We start from the raw sequence: 10,642 nt of genomic DNA on the forward strand, positions 1-10,642 counted from the left end.
GATCACATTTAGTGTGGTGCGTCGGTTCGGCGCTCGGGGGCGCAGTGCGTCCAAAATTAGACTGAGTGGTTTGTTATACACTGGAAATTTTCTCTAAATTACCATAGTGTGCTATAATGATATTTTATCATTAATTGTAAGGACCGCGAATATCATTTTTTTTTTTACAGATTTTTCTCCTTATCTATTATTTTTCAACTTTATTTATAATACTAATAATAATACATTTTATTTGTAGAGCGATTTTCGCAATTCTTACAGTGAAAAAAAACCCAAAGTCAATTACAATCAGTTAAACATACAGAAAATATAAACAAGATCAATAAAGAATTTTAAAAAATATAAACTAGAAAATAAGAATTAGAAAAAAAATATGGATTTACAAACAACAAGACTGTATAACCAAGGCATTACAGATCCTTGGAGTGTGTCTGATTAGCAAAAAAATAAAATAAGGTAAAATAAAAGTAAAAATTCCATAATAAAGATTATACAAGAAAATTAAACTCAAATTAAAAATTACACAAAAATTAAACAAGAAAATGACGTTCCAACATTTAAGTACATTTACTTAAGTACTGTACTCAAAGAGCCTACCATTCTTAGGTACTTCTACTTATCTTGAGTATTTCTTTTTTTTTTTTTTTTGCAACTTTATATTTAGCCTAGCCTAGCCTACAACACTTTTGGAAGCCAATATTGTACTTTTTTAGTCCACTACATTTATTTTAAAACATTAGTTACTTGTTACTTTGCATATTCAGATTATCAACAAAATATAATCAACAAATAAATGATGATATATGGATTGAGATAAAACTTTATTGACCTTCAAAACTATCCAGCTGCATATATTAGGGGTGGGGTGGGGGGTTGATGATTGATTGATCAATGCACTGACGCCAAGAATTGTTCTTTATTTGCATAAATTAATAATAATACAAATAGAAATTCAACTTTTGGTAGATTGCTACAGTCTGAAATGGGCCAGTCATAATGAATACTTTTTTTCAGTAGGTTTATATTTTGTACTCTTACTTATATAAGTTTGAATGCAGGACTTTTACTTTTAAGACAGTATTTTTACACTATTGTACTTCTTTTACTTGGATGTAAAGTCCGAAAATTCCTTCCACTTCTGTTGATTTGCTCGCTATCTCCCTCTGTGCGTGTGTGTGTGTGTGTGTGTGTGTGTGTGTGTGTGTGTGTATGGGGGAGTGTTTATGTAAATCACAACCTGTCTGAGCACAAACTTCCCCTAAAGACCCGACCCACCCCGCACATGTCCCTCCTCACTCAGAACAGGATCTGCAGCCCGCCGGTATGTGACAGACATACACAGACAGACCTAAACTGTCTCTCAGTATCCAGTCTCACAGGAATCAGCCAGGAGGAGAGTCTTTGACCACTAGTTTAATGTGCGGCTCGACATGCCACCTCACATGGATTACTTCTACCACGAGTCCCGAGTCCCCTCCGCTTGCGGGCTGACCCGGGAGGACGAGCTGGAGCCCGGGGTCATCAGCTGCATGCTGGTCGGAGACGGAGCCGTCGGGAAGACCAGTATGATCATCAGCTACACCTCCAATGGATACCCGACAGAATACCAGCAGACCGGATTTGATGTCTTTTCTGGTAAGTGATCTTTTATTTTGCCTTTCACAGTATGTCCGAGATTGAGTTTACTTATAAGGATCCGCTGGTTTTAATTGTGACACATATTTGCATAAAAGCTGGTGTGTTTTCTTTGCTTCAGTATGTAACTGTGACCCTTATGTAAGTTTAATTTGAAAAACGTGAGTTAAATTTAGCTTATAGATGTACATTTGTATTTGCACATGCATGTTATCAACCATATGTTCATTTTGATGTTTATGTCTTTGTTTATATATTTGGATGTGTTTAAAATGAACCAAATTTTAAAGTGGTACTGGTTTCTAACAGGTCAGGTCCAAGTGGAAGGATCTCCAGTCAAAGTTCAGCTTGTGGACACTGCTGGACAGGTAAGACCTGTTGTTTTTATTCATTTATTATGGTTATTATTATTTATTTTAGAATTATTATCATAGAGAAGAAATAATGTAGATAGATACCACCAATTTATTTTACAGGGTTTTGGTTGTCCCCAATTTGTGATATCATAATATATCAAATTAGGGATGGATGATATGGAGAAAATCAAAAATCACAATATTTTTTTGACGAAATATCTCAATAACTATAATGTGATGATCTTGATGTTTGCAAATCAAAATACAATAAATGTATATATATATATATAAACATAATAACATACTTACAGGCAGGCGTCAAAATAAACTGATGCATAAAAGGCACAAATTGGTGCATAGAAATTAATTCCAGTTGATGAAAGTGCATAGTAAGTACCATAAAACAGCAAGTAAGGAAATAGTAGTTTTACAAAAAAAGAAACAGAAAATCGACAATAAAAGCAATTTTTATAAAAAAGAGACTAATTAGAGCAAACAAAGTGTCTGATTGTCAAAATTTTCTGGCAGAGGACCCCCAAACCCACTGTTTCACATGTGTCATTCCCAACGTTGAAATGACACCCACTCCCTTGTACTAAAGTTTTCAAAATATAAAGTGATATCTAATTTCATTTGATACCCTTATAATGATGATATATTTCCCAGACCTCATTTCAAATCCCCTTTGTTTTATTATTTACAGGTTTTTGTTAATAAAAGACAATCTATGGTGGTACAAACTTGCTTCATCCAGTGTGTGACTCAATAACATGATTTCACCCTGAATATTATTAATCTTTTCCTAGTGACTCATCCCCTTCACTCATTCCACAATCATGTCTGCACATAGTTGAATTACCTCTAACCTGCGCTTTCCTTCTTCATGTTCCCCTCAGGAGGAATTTGATGACTTCAGGGCTCTGTCCTACGCCCACACCGACGTCTTCCTCCTGTGCTTCAGCATGGTCAACCCCACCTCGTTCCACAACATCACCAAGAAGTGGGTCCCAGAGATCCGGGCTTACAATCCGTCCTCGCCCATCGTTCTCGTCGGCACTCAGTCGGACCTCTTGCTGGACGTCAACGTCCTCATCAACCTGGACCAATCTCACGTCAAGCCCATCCCGAGCTCACGGGCCCGAAGCATGGCGGACAAGATCAGGGCCACAGACTACATAGAGTGTTCGTCACTCACGCAGAAAAACTTGAAGGAGGCATTTGACGCGGCAATCTTTGCTGCCATAAAGAACAAAACCCGTAAGACGAAGAAGAGGAGGTTTTCTGACAGACGCACTAAAGCGTTCTCCAGGTGCAGCTGGAAGAAGTTCTTCTGCTTCGTCTGAACTCATAAACTGTGAACCCTGTGGGTTGTGAACAGAAACTTTAACTTATTCAAATCTTTTGCTTGTTGTCACAGCTTTGGTCTGTGGCAGTTTAGCATCATTTGGCTTATTTTTCTCTGGGATGCCAAATGGTGCAAGGAGAAAAAAAAAGACATAAGCACAGTAAGTATTGGGAGCTAAAAGCCTAGACACATCGCACCAGCATCAGAGAACTAGTGGCGACAAAGCTGACCAATGCATCGCCTTACATCGCCTTTTTGTTTGTTAGTCTTCAGTCACTGAAGTCAACTGACATGACTAAGGTCAACCACAGTCTTATCCTAACCCCAACCAAGTAGTTTTTTTTGTTTTTGCCTAAACCAAACCTGACCTCCTTCATCAAGATACAATGCAAAAGGCTACCCAACATGTTGGCGAAAAGTTGCACCTGAACACATCGCGAAGACCCAAATGGCATGTATGTTCTGTACTTCTTTGTCTCTTCTGTGGGCTGAGCTGAACTCCCCAAAAGAGTGATTTCTTTTGGCATTGGGGTCTTTTTTAGTTCTATTTGAAATGCTGAATCAGCTGACAATGACAATGACGAGGGACACACTTCAGCAAGTAGGGCGAAAGACACTCACCTGCAGCCCAACATTGACCGACGACTGACTTTTGTCTTGGTGTGTCAGGGCCTTAACATCTGTGGAGACAGCAGAGGACTGAGAGTCAGGTTTCACAGGACAACATTGTTGTTTACATTATATTCAAATGTTTGCAAACGTATCTTGCATATTAAAATCAAAGTATATATGCTTTCATGCATCAGCCATTGCAGCCATTAGACAGAAGAAGGCAGTGAAATGTAAAGGAACACATCAACACGCAGCCGCAGAGACAGGACAGGCCATCATGTAAATTTTGTATATTTGCATGGTGTGCTTTGCTACCAGCTGCAGCCTTTTAATGTCAGTGAGAGAGAGAAACAGAAAGTGTGCGGGTTTGTGTTTGTGCAGATGGGCGTTAGCCACTTCTCTGTTGTACTCGTTACTGACTTGCTACTATTTATATGCTGCATGTTCAGGTTGCAGTGTGAGGCACCACATTCTTACCTGTGTGTGAAAGCTCCCCTGGCTGGTTTTCTAGCCTTCAAGTGAATCACCTGACAATCGTATCACTGTGACATCTTTTTATTGGAATTTTATCAACTCATCGTGAAACAGCAGGACAATTTGTTTGTGACAAATCCAAAGCAAACGCATTTCCCCCGGCTCAGTTTGAAAATCCCCTTGTGTGAGGGGAAAGGTTGCATGATGGGAGCTTTGGCTTTTTTGTCCCCCATTAATCTGCATCTGTAAAAGCAAACACTGCAGGAGTCTTGACTTCCACTCTGCAGATCCTCCCACCACCATCAGCGGGGCTTTTCTAATTCGCCTCTCTTTGTTTACATGATCAATACACTCCTTATCTCCTCACTAGCCGATGTGTACAGTGTTTGTGGATGCTTAACCCCTCAAAACCTCAGCTAATTGGTTGGATTTTTTTTTTATTTTTTTCAAAAAACATTGAGAGATGGCACTGAGCAACTTAACCAGACTTGGTCCAAAAATTAGCCAGAGATTAGTTAATAGGTACAAGACAAAAAAATACCTTAAAAAGGGCAGAAGGAGAAAAGTTAAATAGAAGAAAAAAAACAAGAAAATAACCTAATAAAATCTTGAAAATTGAGAAAAAATATATATTCTACTTTTTTTCTGGAATATTTTCTTTAAATATGAAAGTATAATAATTATAGTTTTCTTGACATTTTCACAAATGTTTTCGCTAATTTTCTAATGAAATAACTATTTTTGAAGGCATTTTCTTCACTGATTTCTTGCAATTTCCAGGACATTTCTTACCAAGTTGCTCATTGGCCTTTTCCCCATGTTTTCAAAATTGTATAATTTGCTCAGTTTCAAAGGGTTAACTAGCTTGTGAAAGGCGTCTGAATGCAGTGCAAGAAAACTGATGTCAATCCTGATTTCAAAGGGTTAACTGCCTCTGCCTGAATGTGTGTAAGAAGATACACTTTAAAAGAAAAAGTCTGTGATGTCTGTGCTAAAAATGAATCTGGTGTGTATAAATGACCAGAGGCAGGGTTTTTAATATACTTCTTGTGGAAGTCAGCTTATTCTGTTTGTTCAAACAGTTCATGTTTATGTGTATGAAATAATAGATAAGACGTGGATTTTAACAGCCTTTATGTACTCCACATGTCACATTTTGTATCACTGCTACTGCTCTCTGTAACCTGTGTGTCCTTTTTACACGCGGGAGTGATACGATGCAAATAAATGAAGTGCATATTACAGCTCCTGTGTTACGTGTATTTTTAGAACAGCAATGTTACGAGTGCGCAATTCACAACTTATCGAGTCTGATAGTGGTTTTACATTCAGGGAGGAGTTGCCAAAAGCAGGGAAGAGCAGGGTGCATTGTTCTCAGCGGGGAGTCTGAATAATCCTTCTCACCACTCCAGGTACTTTTCCTGAACCATCTCTGGCTGCATAAGTAACCTCTGGCCTCCAGCTGTGCCTCGGCTGATTCTAATGCAATCCACATGACGGCTGATGGGGTTTGGCAGTGCCATGCTGTGACTGATGGCTGAGTTTGATTGTGCCTTTTTCAACAAGAACAGAGACATGGGAGTGTGATGGAGTCAGATCCACCGACTGTGAAATAACAGTAGCAGTGTGCTGGTTTATCACAACAACAGAGGGCCACATGCAAAAAATAGCATTTGTCCGAAAAGGTAAAAACAATTATTTGAGCTTGAGTTAGAGGACTCTTTGTGAACATGACACAGAGACACAGCAGAGGGGGGTTACAAAACACTCATGGACCTGACAGCTGTGCACTGCATTTGTTCAAAGCGCGGCGGATGAGTCACAGATGAGCGAGATGATAAAAACACACCAATTCATCAGCAATCTGTTTGTCATTAGTCAGTGTGCCGTCCATCACGCGTCAGGGTTCTGTTTGAACGGCTGTTATCGATGGGTTAAAGCAGGACATCCTTCGTCTCAGGCTATTGACCTCAAGCGGAGAGGTCAGGGAGAGGAGCTGGTGTTTTGTTATCCAACACCGCTGACGCAAGTGGACCCGTGATGAACTTTGATTTGACCCTCAGGGACCAGTCGGTGCCAGCCAGGTTTGGAAAAGCCTGATCCACTGTCATTAGGAGCGATATGAGGATTTAACTCTAATAAAATTTTTTATCTAAAAAAAACAAAACAATAAAAGACGTTACCAAAAGTGCTATTATATCAGTCTCGACTGTTTTGGTGTGAGTGTTGGAGATATCGACCATGGCTTTCTCTCCAATATAATAGAACTAGATGGCACTCAGCTTGTGGTGCTCAAAGCACCAAAGCTGTACATTTGAAAAACTCAGCAGCAATGTCTCTTTCCAGGAATCATGACCCGGTTATTCAAGATAATACACAGACCTTGTGTGAGCAATTTCATGAAGGAACTATTTTCTTTCAACGGAATTACACCCATCAACCTGTATCGCTGCGCAGAGGGAAGTGTGCATCTGCTGCTAGCTCACCTAGCGCCGCTGAGCTTGATGACATTATGGCGCAGCCGACGAGTACGCCGTTAATGTTTACATCTCACATTGTTACGAGCACAAACGTCTCGTCCATGAGTGGATGCACACTTCAATCTTTCGATTGTATCATGTAACGCCGTCCTTGCGTGTTGCATGTGGACGCAGAAAGTGGCTTTTGGCACCACAAGCACTGACAGAGTGGTGCTTTTTGACAAGTTTGTAATGAGAACAGGTTGGATCACATGACAGGTTGTGTTTGTTCATTGAAGTGACATTGGCACATCCACAAATCTCAGCAATTAATTTTGCGAGTGTAATGTTATTGTGAATGAGAGAAGTCAAGAAACAAAACAACATAAATACCACCAAAGCTGAACGTACAGAAAGGCATCTCTCAGCTGTGTTTTGCAGGAGGGTGAGGGCTGATCTGGTTTGCGTGAGGGCAGGTGAAGGTCAGGAGGACTATGGTTATTAACATCTTGAGTGGTTGCAGCCCTGGGTCAAAGCAGCCCGTGAGACTCGTCTGGGAAACACACTAAAATGTCATGTCTTATTTATGTCTCTTTCCCCCTGAACCTGTTTTTCTGTCTTTCAGAAGACAAGGAAAAAAGACAGAAACTCACACAAAAACTCAGATGCTCTGCAAGATTCTTCCACATAAATACTAATATGACAAAATGTCTTGTGTTCAATGAATACACTCGCACACGATTCAAACACAGACATGTACAGGTTACGCATTGAGCAATCGTGCAGGTGATGCAGGACAGGTTTTAGGTTCCCAGGAGTTCAGTGAACTGTTCCTCCTCCTCTCTTTCTCTTCTCATGGTTAGTCATCTATTTTTCTCATCTTCACGCAGGGCCGGTCCTCCTCCCAGGATCCCCTTTGCTTGTAACGATTGTGTCAGAAGGAGTCAACAGGCTCTTCCTCTGGCTCGGGGCCAGTTTCACTCTTTCTGGGTTTCACTGTAGTCAAAGTTTGGCAAGGAGGCCTGGGAATCAGCAGGTGCACCGACAGGTCTGCCTGGCCGAGGACAAAGCCCATTGGCTCGCTGCTGCGGCTTCTCGGTCACCCAAATTGACAGTTTGAACAGTTGTGCTTTCGGGAGGACTTGGCACGGCTCACAGAGTCATTTTCACACAGAAAAAAAACTGTTGTGATTTTGTATTGTTTAATGTTTAGTTGGATCTAATGTCATTTATTTTGACAGCGACAGCGCACGACAAAACATTAAGCTTATATAAAACGAGGAGAGATGCTTTGTTTTTCTGCCCGTAGTCCCTGGGCAGGTCAGTGGAGCAATACAATAATGATATAATCTGATGTAAAATAAAGTACAAAAGACGAGGTTATACAATTTCAAGATTCAAAATTTGAAAAACTGTATTATCTATCAAATAGTGACAGAAAACTGCCTTTGGTTAGAAGGCTCAAACAAAATAAAAAAAGGCATTCACATCCACAAGACTCACATAAAATCAGTTCTATACAGTTCTACAGTCCTTATTTAAAAAGTATATTGTGGTGTGAATAAAACAGTTATTGTAAGTAAAGAGTCTGTTTATTTTTCCTTATATCCCACATCCAATCCCAATAATACACTAATTTGTGCAAAATTGCAGAAATAAAATGATCAGGGCACAGCCATTTCCTTCTGAGAATCTGTGATAAATGTGTGTGACTTTATGATTCAATGGTAGAGTTCAAATGACATAACATAAACAAAAAATGTGTTAATTTTGCCATTTATTGATCAGCAACTTTATATTTTACTGCCAAAACATGGGTAAAACATGCTGCGGCTATTGTATACCACTGACTTTTCCCCCGTTTCCCATGTAATGCACTTTTATGGCTCATTTGCATAACAAAACATGTCAGTCACATTAACTGTACAACTGCTGATAGGAAAAAAACTCCCTTTATTTCTGTCAAAACATAAACTGTCAGTTTCGGTGTTGAGCAAAGCCAGTGAGAATTGTCCCAGTTCCTGACAGTGACTCTGCCTGCAGGCAACAACGATTGTTTCTGTCCCACAGTCAACAGCTTTAGCGCCTCTCTAAATCTTCTGCACTCTTTATTCATGCACATGAGGAGGTTAATATGCAAACAGCTTCCCAACACTTGCAAAGTCAAGAGCCGATAATCTCAAGATCATTTTGCAAGATGCTTTAATGTCATTTCCAAAGGTTTAAAATCCGCCAGATACACTTCTCTCTGCTGTATCTTGTCAATGTTTGGTTGTCTGTTTATCTGCACTCATCACGGGACATAATGACGTTTGAGTGACCGTCAATGAACGCACATGATCAAAGTGGTGCACAGCTGAAGCACATGCAGCTTTTGAGATGAAACAGCTGAGGACGGCTTTTCACAATCTGGCGATGACGAGGCGATTAGCACTTCAAACAGGCCTGACTCTGGGCTCATTTTGCCGCTGACAACCCGAAGATGTCTGGGACATTAGCAGCTCGCCCCACAGCTCAGATGTGAAATGTGTTATTTTGTTGTGTGAGAGAAGACTGGTGTGTGATGTTGGCAATTTTAATGTGCTTTCACTGAATTCACAATCATATCGTTACTCTTGTAACTTTATTATGTCAAACGCACGGGTGGATTATGAGACATTGGGCCCCTGTGCTCAAACCTACAGAAGGCCCCTTCACCTCTACGGCACTGTGAGAGCAGGACACGCAGACTTTTTAGACGTTTAGCCCCTGTTTGTGGTTGTTTTGTGTCCCTTTGTAGTTGCTTTGCATTTTTCATGGTCATTTTTACTTCTTTGTAGTTGATTTGCATCTGTTAAGTCTTTTAATGTTTCTTTGTGGCTGTTTTAATTCCCTTCCTAGTTGATTTTCAGTGTTATATAGTCATTTTGTCTCTCAGTGTTCATAAATTGTCTCCTTGTAGCTATTTTGTGTCTCTTTGTTGTCATTTTGTGTCTTTTTCTGGTTGAATTGTGTCTACTTGTGGTTATTTTGTGTTTCTTTGTAGTCATTGTGTGTGACTTTCTGATCGGTTTTTGCCTGTGCTCATTTAGTGTCACTTTGTAGTATTTTTGTGTCTCTTTGTAGTAATTTTGTGTCTTTTATGGGTCATTTTTTTCTCTTTCTTGTCATTTTGTGTCTCTTTGTGGTCATTTTAAGTCTTTGTGTATCTATTTTGTGTCCCATTGTTCCTTTTTGTAATTGTTCTGTGTTTCTTTGTGTCACTTTGCAGCTGCTTTGCATTTATTTTAAGTTGTTTTGTGTCTGTGTTTGGGCCTACACTTGTAGAGTGCAGGCTCATATAAAGAAAATACACATAAGACCAATACACGTCACAGAGGCAATACACAAAGACAATACTGTGCAGCACCAACAGTCAGTGTTTATATAAGTGCTAATGTTAACAGAGGTGTAAAGCCTCCCATAAGGCTACTTACACAAACACGACTAATTCTCGTACAAAGTTAAAGTTAGCAGAAGTGGGTGTGTGAACCATTGCTTCAACACATGCACCTGTGTTAAAGAAAGGACAAATTATCAATTATTTATCATTAACTGTAAGACTAGTGACTCATATAGTTGCTGCTACAGCTACTAACTGCTGGTGTGAGATTATAATGTTTCAAATGAAATCCCTAAAGCATGTTCTTATTCTAATGGACTGATACTATTGTCTTTATACAATACATTTAAAACAGTAAACACATCTTTTAGTTTAGATTGTACATTCATTTTATTTTATT

At 39.5% G+C, this 10,642-nt stretch overlaps 1 protein-coding gene across 1 annotated transcript; it reads left to right on the plus strand.

Annotated features, from left to right (window-relative positions):
• Window positions 1–1,272: 1,272 nt before the first annotated feature.
• Window positions 1,273–5,666, plus strand: rhov (ras homolog family member V). The gene is made up of 3 exons (XM_042503801.2): window positions 1,273–1,635; window positions 1,945–2,003; window positions 2,888–5,666. The coding sequence occupies exons 1-3, from the start codon at window positions 1,431–1,433 to the stop codon at window positions 3,332–3,334; spliced, it is 711 nt and encodes a 236-aa protein (XP_042359735.1). The 5' UTR covers window positions 1,273–1,430; the 3' UTR covers window positions 3,335–5,666.
• Window positions 5,667–10,642: the final 4,976 nt, after the last annotated feature.

Source organism: Plectropomus leopardus, chromosome 16 (assembly GCF_026936395.1).
Source record: "Plectropomus leopardus strain MGB_pleo_1.0 chromosome 16, ASM2693639v1, whole genome shotgun sequence".
Taxonomy (NCBI): Eukaryota; Metazoa; Chordata; class Actinopteri; order Perciformes; family Serranidae; genus Plectropomus; species Plectropomus leopardus.

Bases quoted from the DNA above. Each gene is read 5' to 3' on its own strand.
- rhov (XM_042503801.2), top strand. From the start codon at position 1,431: ATGCCACCTCACATGGATTACTTCTACCACGAGTCCCGAGTCCCCTCC. The intron at 1,636-1,944 runs GTAAGTGATCTT...GGTTTCTAACAG, and splicing joins CGGATTTGATGTCTTTTCTG to GTCAGGTCCAAGTGGAAGGA. The intron at 2,004-2,887 runs GTAAGACCTGTT...TGTTCCCCTCAG, and splicing joins TTGTGGACACTGCTGGACAG to GAGGAATTTGATGACTTCAG.